General features: G+C 30.2%; 2 protein-coding genes and 1 pseudogene across 10 annotated transcripts in view; 2 read left to right on the top strand and 1 right to left on the bottom strand.

The window, feature by feature from the left end:
• The first annotated feature begins 1,739 nt into the window (after window positions 1-1,739).
• Window positions 1,740-25,884, top strand: part of LOC149892084 (uncharacterized) — a 176,521-nt gene continuing 152,376 nt past the window's right edge. Inside the window, exon 1 of the mRNA XM_090080299.1 lies at window positions 1,740-3,905. Coding sequence (XP_089936425.1) covers window positions 2,601-3,671 — 1,071 coding nt within the window. The 5' untranslated portion in view covers window positions 1,740-2,600 and the 3' untranslated portion in view covers window positions 3,672-3,905. The remainder of the gene's footprint in view (window positions 3,906-25,884) is intronic.
• On the bottom strand, window positions 13,298-17,517 carry LOC149892085 (uncharacterized; annotated as a pseudogene). Its single transcript, XR_016450222.1, has 3 exons — window positions 17,250-17,517; window positions 14,163-14,378; window positions 13,298-13,345 (listed from the first exon to the last, which is right to left on the bottom strand). The product of XR_016450222.1 is annotated as an uncharacterized LOC149892085 (transcript).
• LOC145189367 (NF-X1-type zinc finger protein NFXL1-like) overlaps window positions 17,459-25,884 on the top strand; it is a 30,132-nt gene continuing 21,706 nt past the window's right edge. For 5 of the 8 annotated variants that reach the window (XR_016450216.1, XR_016450217.1, XR_016450214.1 and 2 more), the window contains exons 1-3: window positions 17,769-18,189; window positions 19,847-19,944; window positions 25,509-25,639. Coding sequence is in view for 3 of the 8 variants with exons in the window: in XM_090080290.1 (XP_089936416.1) it covers window positions 18,006-18,189; window positions 19,847-19,944; window positions 25,509-25,639 (413 nt within the window). In the remaining 5 variants the exon portion in view is untranslated. The other 3 variants (XR_016450215.1, XM_090080291.1, XR_016450218.1) reach the window with 3 other exon arrangements.

The raw sequence follows: 25,884 nt of genomic DNA on the forward strand, positions 1-25,884 counted from the left end.
AGTTATGTCAGAGTTAAAGACAATAACATTTAATTTTTTTAAGAGGAAGGGAGCACAATTTTTCTTGCTTTCCCGAAGCGCTAAGTTGGCTCGGTACGAACCTGTCTAATTCTAGTTGTTTTTTAAGTTTTAAATCAGACAATAACTTAACAAATTTAATAAAATATCATATCATTTTTAAATAGCCTGTTTAATAGGCCTAATTTGTTTCAGTTTTTAAACAACGTGATTTGTTAAATATTTGGGGAGAGTGGTCTAAAATATCCCCCTTTTCAAAAAATGATACAATCAACTAGCCTCGTACAAACAAACCTAAAAACAAATTTTTTAAAGGATATTCAATTTATGCTCTACAATTTGTTATCTGAAAATTAAAGATGCATTTATGCCTTACGTTAAAAAGCAACCGATAAAAAGAGAGATGCCAGGGGCCCATTTCACCCTAGTGTTAGCCTAAAATGGGTTCCTTATTTAATAAATGTATAAAACCCGAGTTTTAATCAAGAACTGACAGTTACTTATACTTTAGTAATAAATAATCATCTGTTCCTTAACCATATTAGAATTTTGACACTCGAAGTAAACTCAATTGAGACAGAATGTGCTCAAATCTCTTCTGTAACTGAGTGATAGAAACTACTACAGCATAACAATATGTGTACAGGTGGGATGAGAGATTATCTAAGATATATGATAAATCCGGTTGGATATTATAGTGATTTATCCGGCCAAATATATGATATACAAATATTCGGCATTTTGACCGGATTATCCGGTCGGATATCATATCCGGTACTCCTCTAATTGTTACCTTTTTATAATATCTGATCAACATTTTGTTAAAGACAGTATTTTCAATATTGCTTATAAAAGAATGGGTTAAAAAAGATTTTAAAAGTGAGGGTGAAACAGGGCTTTTTTCTTTCCGGGGATAGTTTTCTTATGGTTAGCTGAACAACATACTAATGTTAAATTTTAATAATATTTGGCTAAGCATAAGATTAGATGAGGTGGGGGCCTGTCTCAACCGAGAGGCCCGTTTTAGACCACTCTCTTCTATAGATTTACAAAAAGTAGAGTATCCACGGTATTACGTTCGCCCCTATCTCCCCCCTATCCGCCCCTTCTAACAAACAAATAAACAAAACTTTTGCCTAAAGAAAAAATAATCTCTTATAAAAAAAAATTCTACAAAAAAATAGAGGAAAAAAGTTTTTTTGCATTTTTTTTTTTTAATTCTAAAAAATCTCCTCAATAAAATATCCAATATGAAATGTGGATATTTTTTATAATTAAAAAACTATTATGGTTTAGGCTATATTTTGAAAAATATTTTAAATAAATGATATAATAAGAATAAAATTAATCTTAATATATCATTGAATAAATTACGCATGTTGTTTACAAAAATAACTTATGTAAAATTATCACAGATTTATGCGCAATGCGGGACGCGGATACGGGTTTTTTTATAATTCAATTTCTCCCCTACACTCGATTCAGTTTTGCATCCGTAGCCATTTTTAAAATTTTAAATTATTTATAACTCTACTGCGCATGCGTATAATAACTTTCCTCTAACAAACGACCGTTGCACAGTGGGCCAGAATTCACTTTGGTACTAGACAAGTAATAAATAATGATTCTTCACGCTTTAAAGCACATGGCAAATTGTGGTAATTATTAGTTATAGTGCGGCAAAAAACAAATTTCTTAAGGAATTTTTTTTTTTAATCTGTGATTTCACCATGTAACAACATTTTTGTTTATGTTAATTTTTTAATGTTTCTTACATAATTTTTGTATGCTGATTTCAGTGGTACCATTGGTTTTTCTCTATCATCAAGATTTCCTGAGAAAAAGCATAAAGTATATTTCGGAGTTTTCGTATATGTGTAATGCAATTAAAACATTATATATATATGCTGATTTTAACTATATTCGTGTGTTTATTTTCAGTTTAACTAATTACAACTGTTACATGAAGTGGTGAATATGTCTAGTAGATCCTGCAAGCTTTGTCCTGACTCATTCTGTTATGTTTGTGGTTACTATATTAGTCCAACACAAGCTAAACATAAGATTGTCAGTGGTACAAAATTCTTTACTGCATATCATGCTTATTTTGGCATGGCTATGGGAGATCAGGACAAATCGTGGGCACCACACTACAGTTGTGGTAGCTGCAGATCAACTCTGGAAGGATGGCTGCGTGGAATCCGAAAGTCAATGCCCTTTGCGATTCCGAGAATATGGAGAGAACCGACGAACCATCATGATGACTGCTTTTTCTGCATTGTTGACATTTCAAAGTATAAAAAACCGAAAGATAGGCTGACTCTAGTTTATCCAAGTACACCATCTTCTATTGGACCAGTTCCACACAGTGATGAATTGCCTGTTCCTACTCCACCTCAATCCGAAGAAGCAGCTGCATATCATTCTGAAGTAGACTCACCGGATGAACTCAATGATGACTGTGATTTCAGGGAACCGAATGATTCACCTCATTTCCCTATCCAACAAGAACTTGATGACTTAGTACGAGATTTAGGTCTCACTAAATCAAATGCAGAACTTCTGACATCACGTTTGAAAGAATGGAATTTATTAGATCCAAGCTGCAGAACCTCGAAATACCGAAAAGACATGAAACATTCGCATACTTTTATGTAGTATCAGAATCACTGTGCTATTGTCATGACGTTCGTGGTCTTTTCAATGACATTGGCATTGTTCACAATCCTGAAGAGTGGAGATTATTCATTGACAGCTCAACAAGAAGTCTAAAGGCAGTTTTGCTCCATAACGGAAACCGATTTCCTTCGATTCCAGTAGCTCATTCCGTTCATCTAAAGGAAGACTATAAGAACGTGAAGTTGTTGCTTGAGAAAATCAACTACGACAGTTACAAGTGGGATGTATGTGGAGACTTTAAGATGCTAGCATTTCTTCTCGGTCTGCAAGGAGGATACACAAAGTACTCGTGTTTTCTTTGTTTATGGGATAGCAGGGCTGCAAACCAGCACTTCACAAGACGTGAGTGGCCAGTGAGAGAACATTTACAGCCTGGTTCGCACAATGTTATTAATCAATCTCTGATACCTGTTGAAAAGATCTTACTACCACCCCTTCACATTAAACTTGGTCTTATCAAACAATTTGTCAAAGCATTAAACCCAGATAGTGCAGCATTCCAGCATATTCGGCAGATGTTTCCAAAGGTGTCAGATGCAAAAATTTCAGCAGGTATATTCGTTGGTCCACAGATTAAAGTTATGTTGGCATGTAAGGAGCTTGAGGACAAAATGTCTGCTGTTGAAAAAGAAGCATGGACTGCATTTAGACATGTTGTTCATAGCTTTTTAGGCAACAATAAGAGTGATAACTACAAAGAGATAGTGGAAAACTTAATTGTACGGTACGCAGATATGAAATGCAGAATGTCAATAAAGCTGCATTACCTGCATTCACACTTGGAATTTTTCAGACCAAAATTGGGTGATGTGAGTGAAGAGCACGGGGAACGTTTCCATCAGGATATTCTTGCAATGGAGAAAAGATACCAGGGCAGATGGGATGCAGCTATGATGGGTGACTACATCTGGTGTTTGATACGCGATGACGAGAAACTTCATAAAAGAAAACCTCGTTCTACTGTTCACTTTTAGTGTTTTTTGAGATTGTGAGAGACTGTTACAATACAATATAATGTAACATGATTGCAAAACGATTTATATTAATTATATGTTTAATTGATTTTTTTTTTTTTTACGACCAAACGATTGATGCAATAAAAAATCCAATGTCATATTCAGACTCAGCATACTCAAATTAATTAAGAAACATCAAAAAACTTTGATAAACAGAAATTTTTTTTTTTTTTGTTACATTGTGTTTTCAAAGTATAACTGAGATAACATGCTATGACAAATTTATTTCACACATTTGGTTTTTCTTATCTCTATATACTCTAGAATAACATGTACTAATTTTTTTTTTCAAAAACGTAGATGTAATTGAAATTTACCACAACGTTGATATCATCGTTAATTACTTATTTAAAATTATTTTTTTTTTTTTTAATTTCAATATTCAAATGCTTAGAGTCCTGGTAACTAAGGGATTTAATATAAATAAGTTATCAATAAATTTCTCCAAATATATATAGATACTAAAATAAATAAGTTTTCAAGATTAGACAACTAAAATTTTTCCCATTTTGTCCACCTTCTGGCCCACTGTGCGTTGTTACGTTAAATAATTAGCCCGTTGTTGCGTTAAAAAAGTTAGTCGTTAAAAAAGTTAATAACAGTTTTGCGCATGCGTTACGCATGCGCAGTATGGTCAAAGGAGTGTTCGTTAGGGAATGACATTAGACGTTAAAAAAGTTGCATTGTTTCATTAGGGTATGTAAAATAATAAAAATTAGTGTATACTTTGTATTAAAAATGGCTGTCCATGTTTACTCAGTTGATGAAATTATTTTATACTTTATGTTAAAAATGGCTGTCCATGTTTACTCAGTTGCTGAATTTATAAGCTTTACTACTGATATATGGACCAGTAGTTCAAATGAAAGCTTCATGAGCCTGACAGGTCACTGTTTAGACAATACATTTAATCAGAAAACTGTTGTACTTAGAGTAGTTCCATTTCCTGAGAGGCATACAGCAGCAAATATTGCTGAATAGATTGAAGATATTATGGCTGAATTTAAAATATCACCTTCAAAAATTCATTTAATAGCTAGAGATAATGGTACAAATATTGTTAAGGCTATTATTAAGATAGCCCATATAAATAGTATGGCTTGTTTTTACACACACTGCAACTAGTAATTAATGAGTGTATTTTTGAACAAACAGTTGTCAAGAATGTCATTGAAAACTGGCATTCAATTGTTGGGCATTTTAGCCATTCTCCCCAAGCCTGCCCCTAAACTTAAAGCTCTTCAAGAAGCAAACAATGTTCATAAGCACAAAGTTATTCAAAATGTTCCAACAAGGTGGAATAGTACCTGTCATATGTTAGAACAAATTTTAGAACAAAGGAAACCTCTAACCATATATGCACTTGAAAATGGTAAGCTTCCTTTATTAAATGCAAACAAATGGATGATTATTGGACAGTTTTGTGTTTTGCTAAAAGATTTCCACAAAACAAGAGTTTGCTTGAGTGAAAGAAATTCTATTGTCTCAGATATTATACCACAGATACAGTTTTTGAAACATTTCATTAATAAAGCTTTAATTGATGACAACTAATTCAATGGAGAATAGTTTCAAACAATATACTGATAACTATAACATCATCTTGTCAATATTTCTTGATCCCAGATTCAAATTATAAATGTTCAAAAATGAAAGCACCTTTTCAGCTGCTAAAACAAGTACTGAGAACATAACCATTCAACTTATTAAAACCCATGAAAATATAAAAAACATCAGTTACTGAAAATGATCCGTCTGCAGCTTGTGATATTGAAAATATTGACTCAGAATATAAAAATAATGGTGTAGTACTAAATGAATAGAAAGATATAGTAGAAATGGGTTTTGACAATTGCTTCGAAGAACTTGTAGGATTTAATTCTAAATAAATCGGTCAACCACAAACTTTAATTTCAAATGAAACTTTATTAAACAAAATTCAACATTACTCAAATGAAGACTTTATTGACAAAGAAAGCAATCTTTTGTTGTGGTGGAAATCACAGAAAACCAAAATGCGACTATTAGCAAAGCTTGCTTTAAAGTATTTAAGCTGCCCATTGTCTTCTGTGGAGAGTGAAAGACTTTTTAGTATAGGTGGAAATGTATATACTGCAAAGAGATATAGCTTAACAGGAGCTCATGGTGAAATGTTAATATTTCTGAGAATATAATATGAGAATTTAAAAATATTTGATTTTGTATATATTACTATAATTAGTATAGTATAATTCTTTTAGAAGTGAGTATCTATGTTCTATTTTTTCATGAAATATAATTTATTTAGGAGTTTAAAAGCTTTGATACTATGAGGAGGTCAAATGAAAAAGAAAATGTCATGAAAATTGTATAACTTTGTAGAATTAGAATTACAGGGAAAAAAAATTTGGAAAAAATAATTGAAACTCTCTTTGAGAGCTTTTACTCAAAAATAAAAAAAGAATGCCTCCCAATGCCTTAATCAAAATTTCAAAGCATATTCTGTTGTGGATTTGAGGGTTGCACAAATTAAAGAGTATCGTTAGCCAGGGTAACTTTGGTCAGTTTTGGGAGTTTTTCTTAAACATCTCTGAATCTTATTAATTTTTTACAGTTTTCTCTTGTGGTAATAACATTATAGGTCTTGGCTATAGGCCTCTATATTTATTTTTTTAATTTTTTTATTACAAATACTTATTTTTAAACGCCGAAAAGTGACCAATGTTACCCCAGGTTTTTATCATGTTTGATCAATAATACCCCTGCTATGGGGTAACATTGGTCACTTTTTGGAGTTTTAAAAAATCATCAGTCCTTAAACACTTAGAGAAACATGAAAAGAACATTTAAATGGACAAAATATTTTGCAACTAGCTCCCTGTTATTGTGCAAAAGTCATTAAAAGTCATTTTCTAGTAGGTCATTATCGTCATCTGAGGATGATGAAACTTGTTCAACTCTTGCCCTTTTCTTGTTATTCTTGGTGTTATTGTTATTCTTTGATGTGGTAGGAGTTGTGTTATTCACTAGATCTTGCGGTGTTATCCCTTTGCCAGGTGTGATCTTTTTCCCTCTGGTGCGATTTGTTTTCCCATCCTGTCCACAATGTTTCACTAATAGACCTTCTATATCTTCATTGAATGCTTCCTTAACAGTACTACCGGTACCTCCTCCAATGTCTTTGTTAACCTGTGGCAAACGCTTCATGACCATTTCTTTATCGAAGGGAAATATTCCACATTTTTTGGTATTGATTCTTTGATGCGCGTTTCTATCTTTAGCGGACGGAAAACAGCAACGTCCAGCGGTTGAAGCAAATGGGAAGCGTATATTCCGAACTGTCGACTAGCCTTTCTCACGCTTATTCTCCCAGTTAAACATTCTTTTATAGCATTGGACAACGTTTCTTGACTGTATGAAGTTGCATACGCTCTTGAACCACGCTTTCGCTTATATTTCCTCGGCATTTTCACCGGCTAAGAATTCAAATGGTTCAATAAATGTATCAGAAGTGTCAAAAAATGCCAAAATAAACTCAATGTAGTCTACGAAGTAGCTGTGCTATATTCACAAAAACTGTTGATATACCAAAATTGTTGATATAATAGTCGATATATATTGTTGGTATCTCTAAGAAAATTAAAACATGTTATCTTTGTTAAGTTTTAGGAATTTAAAAAAAAAATCAACAATTGACCCCGGTCAACAAAGTCACCCCGGCGACTTAAGTTACTCCGGTTGACGGTACCATTTTGAATACTTTTTTAACGGGCAAACTTTTTTAACGCCGTAAGGCCACTGATCTCTATAATAACTGGATAGCGCAACTCTAATATCAAAATTGACGCCAAAATCGCCATATTGGAAAGCCCCAGAACAATGAAATCTGATATGTGCGATAAAGCGATAAGCCGAAAAACAGAACTTAAAGCTTACGGGATTAAAATTTTTGGGGCTTTCCAATATGGCGATTTTGGCGTCAAAAAATATAAAGTTTTGCTCGGAGTTGCGCTATCCAGCTATTATAGAGATCAGTGCGTAAGGCGTTAAAAAAGTTTTAACGATTTTGCGCATGCGCAGATTTCACATTTAATAAACTTTTTTAACGACAAACTTTTTTAACGCAACAACGGCGTTAAAAGTTTTCCCATTAAAAAAAAATTCAAAATGGTACCGTCAACCGGGGTAACTTTGGTCGCCGGGGTGACTTTGTTGACCGGGGTCAATTGTTGATTTTTTTTTTTAATTCCTAAAATTTAACAAAGATAACATGTTTTAATTTTCTTAGAGATACCAACAATATATATCGACTATTATATCAACAATTTTGGTATATCAACAGTTTTTGTGAATATAGCACAGTTACTTCGTAGACTACATTGAGTTTATTTTGGCATTTTTTGACACTTCTGATACATTTATTGAACCATTTGAATTCTTAGCCGGTGAAAATGCCGAGGAAATATAAGCGAAAGCGTGGTTCAAGAGCGTATGCAACTTCATACAGTCAAGAAACGTTGTCCAATGCTATAAAAGAATGTTTAACTGGGAGAATAAGCGTGAGAAAGGCTAGTCGACAGTTCGGAATATACGCTTCCCATTTGCTTCAACCGCTGGACGTTGCTGTTTTCCGTCCGCTAAAGATAGAAACGCGCATCAAAGAATCAATACCAAAAAATGTGGAATATTTCCCTTCGATAAAGAAATGGTCATGAAGCGTTTGCCACAGGTTAACAAAGACATTGGAGGAGGTACCGGTAGTACTGTTAAGGAAGCATTCAATGAAGATATAGAAGGTCTATTAGTGAAACATTGTGGACAGGATGGGAAAACAAATCGCACCAGAGGGAAAAAGATCACACCTGGCAAAGGGATAACACCGCAAGATCTAGTGAATAACACAACTCCTACCACATCAAAGAATAACAATAACACCAAGAATAACAAGAAAAGGGCAAGAGTTGAACAAGTTTCATCATCCTCAGATGACGATAATGACCTACTAGAAAATGACTTTTAATGACTTTTGCACAATAACAGGGAGCTAGTTGCAAAATATTTTGTCCATTTAAATGTTCTTTTCATGTTTCTCTAAGTGTTTAAGGACTGATGATTTTTTAAAACTCCAAAAAGTGACCAATGTTACCCCATAGCAGGGGTATTATTGATCAAACATGATAAAAACCTGGGGTAACATTGGTCACTTTTCGGCATTTAAAAATAAGTATTTGTAATAAAAAAATTAAAAAAATAAATATAGAGGCCTATAGCCAAGACCTATAATGTTATTACCACAAGAGAAAACTGTAAAAAATTAATAAGATTCAGAGATGTTTAAGAAAAACTCCCAAAACTGACCAAAGTTACCCTGGCTAACGATACTCTTTAATTTGTGCAACCCTCAAATCCACAACAGAATATGCTTTGAAATTTTGATTAAGGCATTGGGAGGCATTCTTTTTTTATTTTTGAGTAAAAGCTCTCAAAGAGAGTTTCAATTATTTTTTCCAAATTTTTTTTCCCTGTAATTCTAATTCTACAAAGTTATACAATTTTCATGACATTTTCTTTTTCATTTGACCTCCTCATAGTATCAAAGCTTTTAAACTCCTAAATAAATTATATTTCATGAAAAAATAGAACATAGATACTCACTTCTAAAAGAATTATACTATACTAATTATAGTAATATATACAAAATCAAATATTTTTAAATTCTCATATTATATTCTCAGAAATATTAACATTTCACCATGAGCTCCTGTTAAGCTATATCTCTTTGCAGTATATACATTTCCACCTATACTAAAAAGTCTTTCACTCTCCACAGAAGACAATGGGCAGCTTAAATACTTTAAAGCAAGCTTTGCTAATAGTCGCATTTTGGTTTTCTGTGATTTCCACCACAACAAAAGATTGCTTTCTTTGTCAATAAAGTCTTCATTTGAGTAATGTTGAATTTTGTTTAATAAAGTTTCATTTGAAATTAAAGTTTGTGGTTGACCGATTTATTTAGAATTAAATCCTACAAGTTCTTCGAAGCAATTGTCAAAACCCATTTCTACTATATCTTTCTATTCATTTAGTACTACACCATTATTTTTATATTCTGAGTCAATATTTTCAATATCACAAGCTGCAGACGGATCATTTTCAGTAACTGATGTTTTTTATATTTTCATGGGTTTTAATAAGTTGAATGGTTATGTTCTCAGTACTTGTTTTAGCAGCTGAAAAGGTGCTTTCATTTTTGAACATTTATAATTTGAATCTGGGATCAAGAAATATTGACAAGATGATGTTATAGTTATCAGTATATTGTTTGAAACTATTCTCCATTGAATTAGTTGTCATCAATTAAAGCTTTATTAATGAAATGTTTCAAAAACTGTATCTGTGGTATAATATCTGAGACAATAGAATTTCTTTCACTCAAGCAAACTCTTGTTTTGTGGAAATCTTTTAGCAAAACACAAAACTGTCCAATAATCATCCATTTGTTTGCATTTAATAAAGGAAGCTTACCATTTTCAAGTGCATATATGGTTAGAGGTTTCCTTTGTTCTAAAATTTGTTCTAACATATGACAGGTACTATTCCACCTTGTTGGAACATTTTGAATAACTTTGTGCTTATGAACATTGTTTGCTTCTTGAAGAGCTTTAAGTTTAGGGGCAGGCTTGGGGAGAATGGCTAAAATGCCCAACAATTGAATGCCAGTTTTCAATGACATTCTTGACAACTGTTTGTTCAAAAATACACTCATTAATTACTAGTTGCAGTGTGTGTAAAAACAAGCCATACTATTTATATGGGCTATCTTAATAATAGCCTTAACAATATTTGTACCATTATCTCTAGCTATTAAATGAATTTTTGAAGGTGATATTTTAAATTCAGCCATAATATCTTCAATCTATTCAGCAATATTTGCTGCTGTATGCCTCTCAGGAAATGGAACTACTCTAAGTACAACAGTTTTCTGATTAAATGTATTGTCTAAACAGTGACCTGTCAGGCTCATGAAGCTTTCATTTGAACTACTGGTCCATATATCAGTAGTAAAGCTTATAAATTCAGCAACTGAGTAAACATGGACAGCCATTTTTAACATAAAGTATAAAATAATTTCATCAACTGAGTAAACATGGACAGCCATTTTTAATACAAAGTATACACTAATTTTTATTATTTTACATACCCTAATGAAACAATGCAACTTTTTTAACGTCTAATGTCATTCCCTAACGAACACTCCTTTGACCATACTGCGCATGCGTAACGCATGCGCAAAACTGTTATTAACTTTTTTAACGACTTTTTTAACGCAACACCGTAAGGCGTTAAAAAAGTTTTAATGATTTTGCGCATGCGCAGATTTCACATTTAATAAACTTTTTTTATGACTAACTTTTTTAACGCAACAGCGGTATTTACCGCCGCAATTGATTTACTCAAATTTTATTGATCTTAAATTAATTATGCGATGCTTTCCATCGTTTCTACCTCGTCATTAATTTATTCTAATTATAGGGAACTAAACTATACCGCCATCATGGAGGACAAACAAACGTAAACAAATAGATCGGCTATGTCAACATAAAGCGAATATTTGGAATTTATGGACAGAAATATAATAAAATGTAAACAATTTTTTGAAGAATGTATTTTACCTGAACTAATTGACAAATTTTACAGCCATAGAAATCATTTTATGAAAGAAATATGGGATAAAAATAAATTCATACTAAAAGAACACAACTACTTTAAAAAAGAAAACAAAGTTTTTATTGATCACGATTATTACATAAAATTGAAATAAAAATGTAGTTTTTTAATAAAAATATTTTATTCTGTTTATTTTTTGTTGCAAATTTTAGTTTCACTAATTATTCAATCCTGTTAAATTTTAAAAAAAACTATTTCACAGGAATAATTGAATAACATATATTTATCAAAGAAGAACAAACAATAACAATTTTCTCTATTAACCATAATCCAGAATATTTAGTATATAAGTAATCTAATGGCATAATACTTTGTAGAACTTTATACTTGTTGCATAACAATCCAATAACCCTCTCAACGTGTACCCAGAGGCAATTTTCCGGGTTGTTTCTAAACAAGTTAGTTGTAACTTTCCTTTCATAAATCCTGGAATCTTTAGTTCCCCACAATAAAAACCAACACTATCAGCAATGTTAAAGCTTCTATCTGCTAAAACAACAATCTCCAGGAAGGATGTTTTTCAAAATTGAACAATGCTCTGTTAGGTATTTATCGCTAACGTGTCCTCCCTAAGCTTTAGAAACAAATGTTTTCACACCTTGTGGGCTTACACCTATTAAGAATTTAACAGTATTGTGATGTTTGTGCTGTGATCAAGTTTTTGTTCTTGCGCATAGATTAGATGGTTTATTTATGAATATTTCAAAGCAATCAATTACTACAACCACTTTTGTTTCAAAATTTATTCTGAAGCTTAAAGGCATTGATTCCATAAGCTCATTGCAATTCGAACAAATACAGCACAAAAGTTGGCCATATTATATATTTTTTTTCTATAACAATGTTTGGATATTTATATATTTAACTTAAATTTTAAAATAAATATATAACAATAAATAAATAAAATACAATAACAATAAATAAAAAAAAAACAGATTAAGATTTATATTTTCTAACTTTGTTAATAAAAACATTAAATTTTATAGTATATTTTTTGAAAAAACTATGAATATAATAATAAGTATATTAGTTCGGGTAACTTAGTTGTCATCCATAATGGCAGAATTGAAATCAAAACAACTCTTAATTATTTCGTGACGTCGAGCTAGGAACGGTGGATTGTCAAGTTATGCTTCATTTGCTTTATTTCATGATAAAATCTCTTCCGTTTACGTCTGAAAGCAGAGTAGGTACAAACGGCGGGGCGGAGCGGATCAGCGGGGCGGATCATTTAAACGGTACAAACGGCGGGGCGGATCATTTAAACGGTACTAAAGCGAGTTATATTTCATTAAAAAAAACGATTCAGATATAGTTTAAATTCACTAACGATATAATATTTAGAAGGAATTTGCATATTACAATTTTATTAAACGACAAAAAAAAGTATATAAGTTTATAATATTTTATAAATTTTATGAACTCAAAAAACAACGTGATCCGCCAATTTGTATCAAGTGATCCGCCAATTTATATCAAGTGATCCGCCTAATATTTTTATTGTTTGAATCGAACTCCTTCAATTTTAACGATTGTTTCACAAAAAAACAAGGTGATCCGCCAATTTATATCAAGAGATCCGCCTAATATTTTGATTATTTGAATCGAACTCTTTCAATTTTAACGATTGTTTTACAAAAAAACAAGGTGATCCGCCAAATTATATCAAGAGATCCGCCAAACTTTATGAAGTGATACGCCTAATATTTTGATTGCTTAAGTCTAACTCTATAAGTTTTAATGATAGTTCTACCAAAAAACAAAGTGATCCGCCAATTTATATTAAGTGATTCGCCTAATATTTTGATTGTTTAAATGAAACTCTGTAAAGTTTAATGATTGTTCTACAAAAAAAAAACGTGATTCGCCGATTTATATCAGGTGATCCGCCTACTGTTGTCATCGGCCAGAGTGAATGTTTATTGCTTAAAAACAAAATCTTACTTGAAATTCTTTTATTCAACTGCTTATTAAACTGCTTATTCATCAAAATACCCTTCTTATCACAAAATTCTTTCTCTTCTAAAAAATCCTCTTTAAATCTCTTAAAAATTCTTTTCTCTTAAAATCCTCTTTAAATCTCTTCTTCTCACAAAAACTCCAACTTCCTAGATTCTTACTTTTTTTTGAGCTTTTATAGTTTTTGCTTGTTTTCCAGTTGCGTTATCTTTTCATTTATTTATATGGCAGGTTGATGAGTCTTCATGTTTACGTCTTTTCTCAGTTGTTGTTTTTAACTTAATTCTTTTTGGTTTATCATTTATTGATGTGAAGAGTGGACGAGTCATCTTGTATGTGTCTTTTCTGATCGTTGTTTTTAACTTTTCTTATTATCGCTTTATCATTTACGAGTCTTCGCATTTACATCTTTTCTCAGTTGTATTTAACTTTTCTTCTAACGCTTTATCACTTATTTATGTGAAGAGTTGGTGAAACTCTGTAAAGTTTAATGATTGTTCTACAAAAAAAAACGTGATCCGCCGATTTATATCAGGTAATCCGCCTACTGTTGTCATCGGCAAGAGTGAATGTTTATTGCTTAAAGACAAAATGTTACTTGACAGTGTAAAAAAAACTCAAAGCAAAGTTTGGAATGAAAAAGAGAGGGGGCTACACAACATGAATTTTAATTAAATATATTATTAAAAGATTTTATTTAAAGTAGGTTTTATTTAGTAGTAAACTTACGTAAAACTTTTAAAAGAAAAAAAAAACCATTATCAAAATGCAAGATATATTTACCATGAGGAACTAAAACTGCAAGGTTGTGGTTACCGATGTAATGGATAACAACAAGATCTGTCCGACTCAGATCACAGTACACAAACTTCTGGAAATCATTTGAAATTCCTGTTGGTGTAACTGTGGCAAAATGGATCTTTGTGTAAAGTGGCAAAGCCCGAGGAATTTTACTGGACCCATTTTGCTTCCACCTATACCCATCTGCCCGTCAATCATCTAAAAAAAAATAATAATAATAATAATAATATATATTTATATATACACACACATATACATTGCATATACAATAAACAACCACAATATTTACATGCAACATTACTTGGTAACAAATAAGGAGAATTTAAATTTTTGTGTGAACTAAAAAGAACATGATTTAACAACTCATCAATTGTATAGTTAGTAGGTTCCACAGTATAAAATAAAAATAGATATGGCAGGCAAAAAGGTGGAATTTGCTGGAATTATTGGAATTGCTTTATACATGGAGAACAACTTCACATCATATAAATTAAGTGACAGTAATAAGGACAAGCAAAATTGTTGAGTAAAAAGAGCAAAAATATAAGCAAACAAACAAAGTTCAAAACATGCAGAGGTAATAATAAAAAATACAGGTGAGAACAAACCAAGTTTATACCAAGCTACAAATTCCTTATAAACAAAACAGAAAATTTATGGAACATATTCAGGGTGTTAGCTAGCCTAATCATTAGCCAAATGGCACCGAGTATACTGTAGAATTCCCAATGGGTTTAAAGTTTCCAAAATTCAATGCCTCTTTTTTTTTTTTTAGTAGTAGTAGTAGTGGTAGTGGTAGTGGTAGTGGTAGTAGTAGTGGTAGTAGTAGTAGTAGTATGGTAGTAGTAGTAGTAGTATAGTAGTAGTAGTAGTAATCTTAGTTGGCCTCATTTTATGATTTGCCTAGCTCTGGCGCTACAAATTTTGCCCTCATGTTACAATATTTTGCCTGCATAACAATATTAAGTTACACAGAATGTTCTCATCTTATGAATCTGCCCTTATGTCACAAAATGTGCATAGCATGAGGGCAAAAACTGCACTCATGTTAAGCTACATAGTAACATCAGGGCATTTGTCATAAAACTTATTTATTTTAAGATAAACGATTAAGCAAGCAAATAGTCAATTTAAACATGGCAAAGTTTGATGTATTAGTGGAGCGATTAAGATTGATATAGTAATAAATTTAGATTGATAATATAGTTAGAACGATAACATATTAATAAATAATATTTATGTTGAACATATATGTAATAATATCTAAAATAAATTGAATAATGATATTGACAATATATTAATTAATTAAGATTGATAATAAAGTTAACTAATACCTTAATCTAACTTTATTATCAGCAATAAACACAAATTTATTGCTACCTAGGTAGTAATTAATCTGTGTTTATTGTTAAACCAACAATATTATTGAACTTTTTGTTGACTAATCATACTAATTAATAATACCTTTGAGGTCCTCATTGATGTAAGTTCTATGTTTTTTTGGTACTATAACTAATAGAGATTTACAGAGATAAAGAATAGAATCAGGAGTAACAAAGTAGCAAGCATGGTAAAGAGATACAACCTTAGCAGATGGTTAAGATCAGAAATAAGATTTGATCCTAGAAGTCAAAGGGTAGATGACTCATTCAGTACATTACTGTTCATAAATATAGGAAGGTCTAGATTTTTGCAATAAGGATTCCCCGAAAAAAATTTAGTCTTATCTGAGTTAGAGATAATTCTCTATCAAAAAAAGAAAAAATATTATAATTTTATTTTCATTGCAAAATTATAAGGTTAATTTTATAAAAAAGTTTTGAAAAGTTATAACTTTGAAAATATGTCTCACCCATTTTAGGGCTAGAAGTTTGGATTACATGAGGGCTTCGAACCGGGATTATAGATATATTCCTGTTTATCATAAAATATATTCCTGGCTAACACCCCAACATTGCCACAAGTCAACAAATGTAAACAGTTTCAAGAACAAATTAGACAAATATTTAGCATTAAAAAAATTAACTTAATGAGTTTTAATAGTAACAAAAATTTTTAATACTAATAAAAAGTATAAAAAATTTAAAAAAAAATTACTTTTGGTCTTAAGTCTTCTAAGTAGTTTTTGTTTAAATTTTTTATTCTTTTTATTAATATATACCTATATTATCAAAAGTGAGTTGTCAAAGTGAGTTTCTAATTCACTCGCTGTTAACACATAGCTATGTGTTAACAGCGAGTGAATTAGAAACTCACTTTATATACTACTACTAAATTATATTTTATATACTACTACTAAATTATATATACTACTAATAAATTATAATTATAATTATAATAAACATTTTATATACTACTACTAAATTATAATAATACTTTTAATAATATAGCAGTTACTATATTGTTATAATTTATGATTGTTTTTAGGCAAGTACAATGAAAGCACATTGGTGCTCACATTTTAAAATCATAACACAGATACTTTTAAACAGCATGTATAAAAAAGGTCATTTAAAAACCTGCAGATTATTTTCTATAGCATGTCTTACACTGACACAATATAAAATAGACACAAGCATGTAAGTTTGTTATGGAGCCATTTTACAATAATAAATAAATCTTCAAATAAATTATAATAGGAAAGACAATTTTTAGCTTCAAAAAAATATTGCATATTAAATGACATCTTGAAAATATTCAATATAATATTAAATGACATTTAGAAGTCCTTTCATACTTATTAATAAGATATCTTGCTTTACTATAGCATAGCCTTAAGTAAAGGATAAACTATGCCTAAGTAATGTTAGATTTTACTTTAAACATATTAAAAGAAACAAAGCTATATACAGTCTTGTAGACTACATGTAGGCTACAGTCTACATTGTAGATTACAGGTATAACTTCTTTAAATGTGTTTAAAGTCTAACTTTACTTTAGGCATCGTAATTGATTTTTACTAGTATAATCCAAAAACTATGCTATTTACTACATTATACTATTTTAGTATACAAATATATTTAAAAAATACAAATACTATACAAGTGCACTGAAATATTGCTGCCTAACCTTTTCCATGATTCACTTGTATGACATAAACTTCGCCTGCCTTAGGATTGTTGAGTGTAGTTGTTCTATCTTCATTATTGCTCTTGGCGATAAGATTTGCAAAAACCTCTATTTTAAGGTGCTTTATGCAACCTATCAAAACAGGCACAGCCATTTACTAAAAAGTCATCTTAAAAATATTTAGCAATATGTTTGTTCAGGTTGAATTCGTTTGCAGAAATTTAACTATTAAAAGTGCCGTGTCACTTGAATGATCCGCTCCGCTGATCCGCCCCGCCCCGCCGTTTGTACCTACTCCTGAAAGCACAAGAAATGTTTATTTTTCGTTAATTAACTGAACAATTACCAATGATTATAATTTATTAAAAAAATTAACTAAGATGTCGCTAGCAATTATTAATACAAAATAACTTACGAGTGCTAGGTAAGCACCCAGCTTTAGGCTTTGGTTTAGACCTATGGTTCTGCTACGTAGCTCCAAATACTATTCGATAATCTCCGTTTTATTGCGGAAGGTAAATGTTTTTACGTTGCAGCGACGTTGCATTATAAGCAGGGCAGCCATTTAAAACTTCATTCAACAAAAAACATTTGCTTTTAAAATTTCTTCTCATCATAATATTATGTTTATACAATTTTGTAACGTAATAGGTAATTTACTTTACTTTTATTTTAATTTAGTACCAGGGGAATAATAGCTGGATCTTGTAGTAGATTAAACAAAAGATCTAGATCATCTTCTACAGACCTATCTGTATGTTCAGATGTAGCAACTGTATTTGTTACAAAAATACCACTGCTTATGGTACCCATAATCTTTTTTTTCATAAAATGGTTGATATGGCAGTTAATGTAGATGAAGGTTCTTCTGAAGATGAAGAGATTCATGATAAAGAGATTTTCTCTAAAACATTATTTCACTACCAAGAAATGTCTGATGGTATGTTTATTGTGTAAAAACCTTTTTAGTTTAAAAAAGAATCTTTACTCTTTATTCCACCTTTTTTTGATATTGTGTGATTTTTATTCTTTGCATTAGAATTTATAGAATTAGAAAACTTATCTCAACCAAAATTTTCAGCTAAAAGTTATGAGAAAAAAACCTATACTAAAAAAATTCTTTTTAGTACAGAAATGTTGCAAAAAATATTAGGTTTCTCTAAAGTAGCCAAAAAGCAATGTTACACCAAGTAGAAACAAATTTTTTATAAAAACAAAAAAGATTACTTCTTTTTAGTCAGTATAGTTTGAACAACAAATCAACATAGTCAAACCTTAGCAACATTCTGTAGTGAAATTAACTGTTGTAAGGTTAGAAATGAAACCCACTAAGTTTTAAATATTATAGACAAAGAGATGAAGCAAATGTCTTGGGAGGTTTAGTTGTAATGATATAAAAATCAAAATAAACATGTAAAGATCAACAAGAAAATAGGTGTAAGAATAACAACAATCCTAAAAGTATTAGGAATAATGAGAAATGCTGAAAATCAAAAAGTGTTAATACAGATGCACTAATAGCTAAAATGGTTTAAAACAAACCACCTAAGAATCAAGTCTATAGCTTTGTAAAAATAATAATCAAATTACAAATTGGTAGTAACTTCTATGCTGGAATCTAAAATAAAAAATTAATTTATTTTAAATATGCAATAGTCTTTTTAAGTATATATTTTCTAAATTCTTAAGAAAGCTCTTATCATTAACTTATTATATAATTTAGATTATATCAGTTAACAAAGTTATATAAAGAAAAGACCCAAACATAGGCAGTTTAAAAATTCCCCAAATTATTGAAGGCAGAACTTGTAAAACCTTAGAAATAGACTTTTTCTTCAAATTTTAACTTTTTATTTTAAGTATAAAAATGGGGGGAAAAAAACAAAAACTCAAACATTTTTTTTTTCAAATTTTGTTTCCACTTTGTGTAAAATTGTGGCAATATTTAAATAAAAATTAAGTTAAAAATACTAGTAATGAAAAGAAAACCTAATTTAGATTAGTTTAATAAATTTGATGTAACTCAGCAGGAACATAAAGAAACCACTATATTAGGTCCATTTCAAAATAGGGACTATTTTGAAATGGACCTAATATCTGCTAATTGTAAGTAAAATGGACATACTATCTGCAGAAATTTACTTATCTGGGGAAGTTCTTCCCAAAGATCTTTCATAAAAAAGATTATGCCGCAGCACCATACTGCTTCTATAAAAATATTAGAAAAGTAAAAATAGTAAAAATGTTTTATTTAAACTAAAAGTAAAACATTTTTACTATTTTTAGTAAAAATGTTTTATTTTTTGGTAGCCTTTGTTATAAGGTTATTATTAATAAGTTGATAATCATATCCTTTTTACATTTGTTTCAAAACAAAACGTCCCAAAGTGTAGAGAAATATAATTAGAATTTAAGATCATAGATTGTTCTATGAAACATCTTGAAGTATTTGTGCCTAAAATATATTTTAAAATACTTTTTGTCTATTGCAGAGGCATCATTTCTTTATTAAGTACCTAAAGGTTCTCAATAAAGAAATTTCAAATGTAAAAAATAATAAATTTGAAGAACTTTTATTTGTAACATTTATTTTTAAGAAATGGAAACCAGAGGAAATCAACTGTTGATTGATATTCTTCAGACTGGGGCAATAACCTGTTTAATTTGCATTGACAATGTCAAAAGGCTTGATGCTGTAAGTGATAATTTTTTTGGTTAGTACTTTTGTTTCTAAGAGTTATTTGAAGGTATGCTAAATAGTGATAAAAAAATATTTGTCTGAAAATAAAGATATTACTCCAAATGGTATTTAATATTCTTTAAAGAACTAGTTTTTTTTCTACATAACGGTCAAAAATAAATTAGTTTAGAGAAATTTTTGAAAAAACTATACATTAAGTCTTAAAAAATTTTTTAGCTGGCTAAAGTATTGCTTCAAGTTATACAAATAGAAAAAAGTCTGCTAATATTAGAAGTTCTTTTTTTTTTACAAACTAAACCACTTTTAGAAATACTTATCTTTTTGTAAATATATAAGCTGTTCTTCCTTCTAACTTGAAAACAGCATGAAGACCCATAAAATCTGATTAAATTTTTAAAAGTTTTAAATTTTGTAAGTAGGCACTTTATGCAACAACTACAGGAGAGCTTTGCAACGGTTTTTGCATAACTGTTGGATTTTGTCCAGTTTGTAAAAAATAATGATTTTATGCATTTTGCTGCATACTATGGTGTTCAAATTAGTAAACAAACAATATGGTTGTTACATTTCGCCAAGCGAGAGAACTTGCGATAGCAGCATTTTCCACCAATATTATTGACAAAGACACTTTTGCAATGATATACAGTATTAATTGCAGTAATAACCTAAATCTTCCTTATCAAAATTAAAATAGATTTGAAATTGATTATCTTTGTGATGATGAATGCTTGAGTGAATTTCAATTTTATAAAAATGACATTTATAAACTTCAAGAAGTGTTAAGAATACAAGAAGATATTGTCTGCTATAACCGTGTAAAAACTGATGGGATAGAAGCATAATGTATGTTTCTTAAACATTTTTCTTATCCATGTTGGTATTCTGATATGATTCCCTGGTTTGCAAGACCTGTACCTCAAATATGTATGTCAACAAACTTAATGTCATATATATTTGGCAACTTTAGATATTTATTAAAAGGTTTTAATCAAGCTTGGTTAGCACCTGCTCAGCTATCAATATTTAGCAACACTATTACTAACAAAGGAGCACCATTACTGAACTGTTGGGAATTTATTGATGGCACCATTTGCCTATTTTGTCAACCACAAGAAAATCAGCGATTAATTTATGATCGTCATAAAAGGGTACATGCTATTAAATTTCAATCGGCTATTACTCCAAATGGATTAATAGTCTTTTTAGATGGACCCTATGAAGATAGAAAACACAACAGCGGAATACTAGCTGAGTCTGGAAAGCTAAACAAGCTGAACATGTTTTCTTTTTCACAAAATGGTGAGCCACTTTGCATATATGGTGATCCTGCTTATCCTTTAAGAATCCATTTGCAGTCACCATTTAGGAACAATGCTGCAGGGTTAATGGCAGATCAGTTAGCCTACAATAAAGCAATGAGTCAATATTACATGAGGACACGTAAAGCTTATTTCCAACCCATTTATGAACAGCCACAAAAATAAATAAAACTAATTTTAAATTATATTTAGTATTTACAAACTACATATCATTGAAGTGGATCAATAAAAGTAATTATTTTCAGCAAGTTAATTTTAACGCTTCACAGGTCATTCTTTCCAATAAATTTCACATTTGTATATTCCCATTTTTTTTAATTTTGAAGAAGATCTTCCATCAATTTAACACCTCGTTCAGCAATGATGATTGTTCTTGGAATATGAACTACACTATCTTCTTTGCTCCAGTGTTTCATAAAGCACTTTAAAGCAGCTGTACACTTAATTTCAGTCAATGCATCAAGTATATAGTCATATGATTTATCATCAAATAATTGTTTGCTTAACCCAAGTTTTTTCCATTGATTTGCAATAAAAGTTGCTGCAATTTCAAGTTCACACCTCCATGTTGGTATAAGAAAATAGGCAAGAAGAACATATGATGCTCTAAAGTTCCATCTAGCACTGTGCAATGGAGGAAGCTTGTGCCAATTAATTTTTGGTAATTTTTTATGATTCTTGAAATAACTAAAAGCTTCACATAACTCATAAAGAAATTTGAAGTCATCTTGCCATCCCAAGTTTATGTAATGATTAGGCTCAGCTTTATATGTACAATTTGTTTGAAGATTTTCATAATTTTTGGTTAAGTCCTTCACAAATTTATAATCAAAACCAGGAGTTGTTGATTTACAATTTACCAAATGATCCAAAACGTGTTTTAAAAGGAGATCTAGTATATGATGCTGACATCCTAATTATTGTGGTTTAGTAAAGCCTCTGTTTTCCATTTCATTTTGTATTTTTACAACTATACCATTTAATCTTCCTGTGTTTACTGCTTTTGTGTCACATATAATCATTGAAATACATTTCCATGCATCAAAATCATTTAGCAATTTTTTAAAAGCTTCAAAAATATCATTGGATTTTCCACTTTCACATTTAACAATTTCTAAGTTAATTTTCCTTTTCTCATTTTGAAGTATCACAGCTTGGTATTCAGTCTTGTTTATTTTCTTTCCATCAAAATGTAGGCAGAATTGTTCTTCTTGTACCACTTTAGCAACAAATTTCTTCATGCTTTCCCCTTATCTTATATTTGATCTTCATATTCCTGTCTGACTTGGAGTTTCTATTTCAAAACCTTTTTCAAATAACTTTTTACAGATTCTAGCTGATTTATTTGTACTTAAAGATTCAGTTATCACAAAATTAGATGCTAACTTTGTTATATTATGTACTCTCTTTCTTGATTTTTTTAATTCCACTGGTTCATAATTGTCTTGTGAATCTAGATCTGAACCACTTTCTTCTGATGCAGTTGAACTGCTAGCTGGACAATTATTTGCTTTGCTTGTAGAATTTGTATCTTTTGCATTACAAACTCTGACTTTTGAAGGATGTAATGACACTTGTGTGTTAGTACTGTGACCAACTTCTCCTGAACTTAATAATTGTATGTTATAAAATTTTTTATCTTCCAGACTAAGCCATTGCCCTTAATATTGGTAATATCAAAAAGATCTCCAAAAACAGAGCATTCTTCCTTTTTGCCAGGCTTTTTAAAATACTTGTCATTTTTTTCTATAACCTTTTCAATTTTTCTTCCAACTGATTTTTTAGAAATTCTTGGAAAGTTGAGTTTATTCCATAATTTACTTATTTCGACAGCAATTAACTTTACTCTTTCTTTTCTGCTTTTTTCAATTGATGCCAGGTAGTTGTAATGTCCAATAATAAAAGTTTTTTTTAGCATTCTATTAAATGAATCCAATGGTTTTTCAATAAAGGCTAGACCAATTCTTGATGTTAAACGTTTTTCAAACGAAGCTAAATTTTTTGTCCATACTCTTGAATATTTGTCAACAACAGTTTTGCTATATTTATTTGACATATTAGAAAAATCTAAAATGCATGGATAATATATGTTAGTAATTTTCTATGTTTAAATATTATTTTAATAAAAATACTTTTCTTTAAAAATTTACTGTATAAATATAAAATTAATTAAAAAAGACATTGAAATGGGTAAAGACAAAAGAAATGAGTAAAACATAAAATGCATTAGTATTAACTATTTTCTGTATTTGTGTAATAATTCAGTTAAGACCAACATATTACACAAGCACATAAAATAGTTTTTACTTAGGTGTGTTTTTTGCTTTATAGCGAATTTAAAATCAAATACTTCCATAATAGTCATAAAAACAACAATATTTTTACAGCATAACTTAATTATGGGTGGGTGGGGAACATTTTAAAACTATATTCAATATTACTATGAAATTTTAATGTTAACTATCAATTTCTCAGGTTTTAAAACTATGGCCAAATAAAACTGCAACAAAAGTTAAAAAAATCATAACCCTAGTGTGTGTGTGTGTGTGTGTGTGTGTGTGTGTGTGTGTGTGTGTGTGTGTGTGTGTGTGTGTGTGTGTGTGTGTGTGTGTGTGTGTCTACATACATACAAACATACATACATACATACATACATACATACATACATACATACATACATACATACATACATACATACATACATACATACATACATACATACATACATACATACATACATACATACATACATACATACATACATACATACATACATACATAAATACTTATCTAATTATTTAGTTTTTCAATCAACACAGAAAACAGTTGAGTCTGTTGTTGTGTTTGTATTAAAAGTAACATTGGTTGCTGCTGATTTTGATGCTGCATTAAAGTCTCTTTCTGCAACTGTTCCATCATAGCAAAATAAATTCTTTATTGTTGGGTCACTAACAAAGAGTGATTCTCCATTTGTTTTCTTTGAAGTTCTAAAGCAGACACCTAGATTTTCAATTTATCTTTTTTCAACTGTGCATTGGTTTCGGATTGTTGCATAAGAAATGATATTGTATCTGAGCCTCTACCTCATACTTTTGGTTTTTTTGAATTGCCATCATACAAAGACTTGTTTCAGCAAAAGATTCCAAACATTGATGTCTTATTTCCTCTGCTTTAACTTTTTCAATGTTGTTCTTTACAGCATCATCATTTTCAACAACATTAGCTTTATCAATTATTTCTTGAATACCAATTTCAGTATCAGTTAGATCAGGAGGACTAATGCCAATTAACTTTTCTTCGTCTGACATTTTTTTTTTAAAGATTTTTCCAGCAAATTGAACGTATCTCTAACAGCATGTTGATTTACTCTGAATTTAGGATTTTCTATTGAATTTAAATTGTCTGAAATTTTAGTCCAGGCATCACCTCTCTTTGTAGAACCACGTTAACACTTGTATGGTTCAATTACTAATGTTTCTCTAATTAAAAATTATCATGAGCATCTGTCCACACAAAGGGTGCTCTACAAAAAAAAAATAATAACATAAAGTAGAAAATTAATATTTTCATTATTATTCAAATTCAAGATAAACTTTGTAAAAATGATACATATTATTATTTTTAAAAAGTTTTTTTATGAAAATATCGAAATAGTTAAATTAAAACTAAACAGGTTTTTTTCATTCGTTTTTTTCCAACACAACTTTGACTACTGGATGCCATGTTTTTAAAAAAAAGCTCATGTTGCGGAGGCAACTTCAAAAATAGAAATTTAAAGTCGATTAAAAAAATCAGAACGTGAAATAGGGTTTTCCACAACAAACATTTGCAGAGAATTCTGTCCTAAAGCTTTCCCGTTGTTGTTGCGTAAAGTGCCTTTCTGGCAAATAAAAATTAATATTTGATCATAAGTTTGATGAATGTTTGATGAGTGTTTGATGAGTATTTGATACATGATTGAATGTTTTTTTTTGCCATACTTGAAGATGATTTTCTGGACAATGGAAATTTATATTTTCTTTGAAGGAAAATTAGGAACTGAGCGACTCATTTAGCAAATTTGTGTGTCTATCTAAGATTCTGTTTTTACAATCAGGACAATATTATAATATCAAATGCTTCATACATTTATTTTTGCATTTATGTGATTTTCCTAGTTAAAGGAAGTATGTAGATAAAGCATTTAATGTAAGTAACTGTTTTTATGATTTTTACCTAGGTTTCTTTTTTTCTTACCAGATTTGGAACTGTGTTAACTGTTATTGTATCCTTCATCTACCTTGCATTCAGAAGTGGGCAAGAGAAGGAGCTAATCAACAACAATTTAGTAGTCAAGGGAAATTTGACAAAGAAGATAGTATCTGGAACTGGTAAACTGTTTTTATTTTTTGTAAGGTAGGTTAGTCATTAATGTATTGGGATAAATCAAGGTTAGAGTTTGACAAATAGATATAGCAAAAATATCCACATTTCTGTTTATAATTAGTTTAAAAAAATGGTAATGTGAGAAAAATTGCATGTAAAAGAATATCTAAATTATCATTAGAGAATTTGATAAGAGTTTTATTTTAATTCATATTTCCAAAAAAAGAAAACTGATCAAACTATTGACTAA

Source organism: Hydra viridissima, unplaced genomic scaffold (assembly GCF_058129835.1).
Source record: "Hydra viridissima isolate aposymbiotic clone 2 unplaced genomic scaffold, HvirCarnegie_v1 scaffold_2, whole genome shotgun sequence".
In the NCBI taxonomy this organism is placed as follows: domain Eukaryota; kingdom Metazoa; phylum Cnidaria; class Hydrozoa; order Anthoathecata; family Hydridae; genus Hydra; species Hydra viridissima.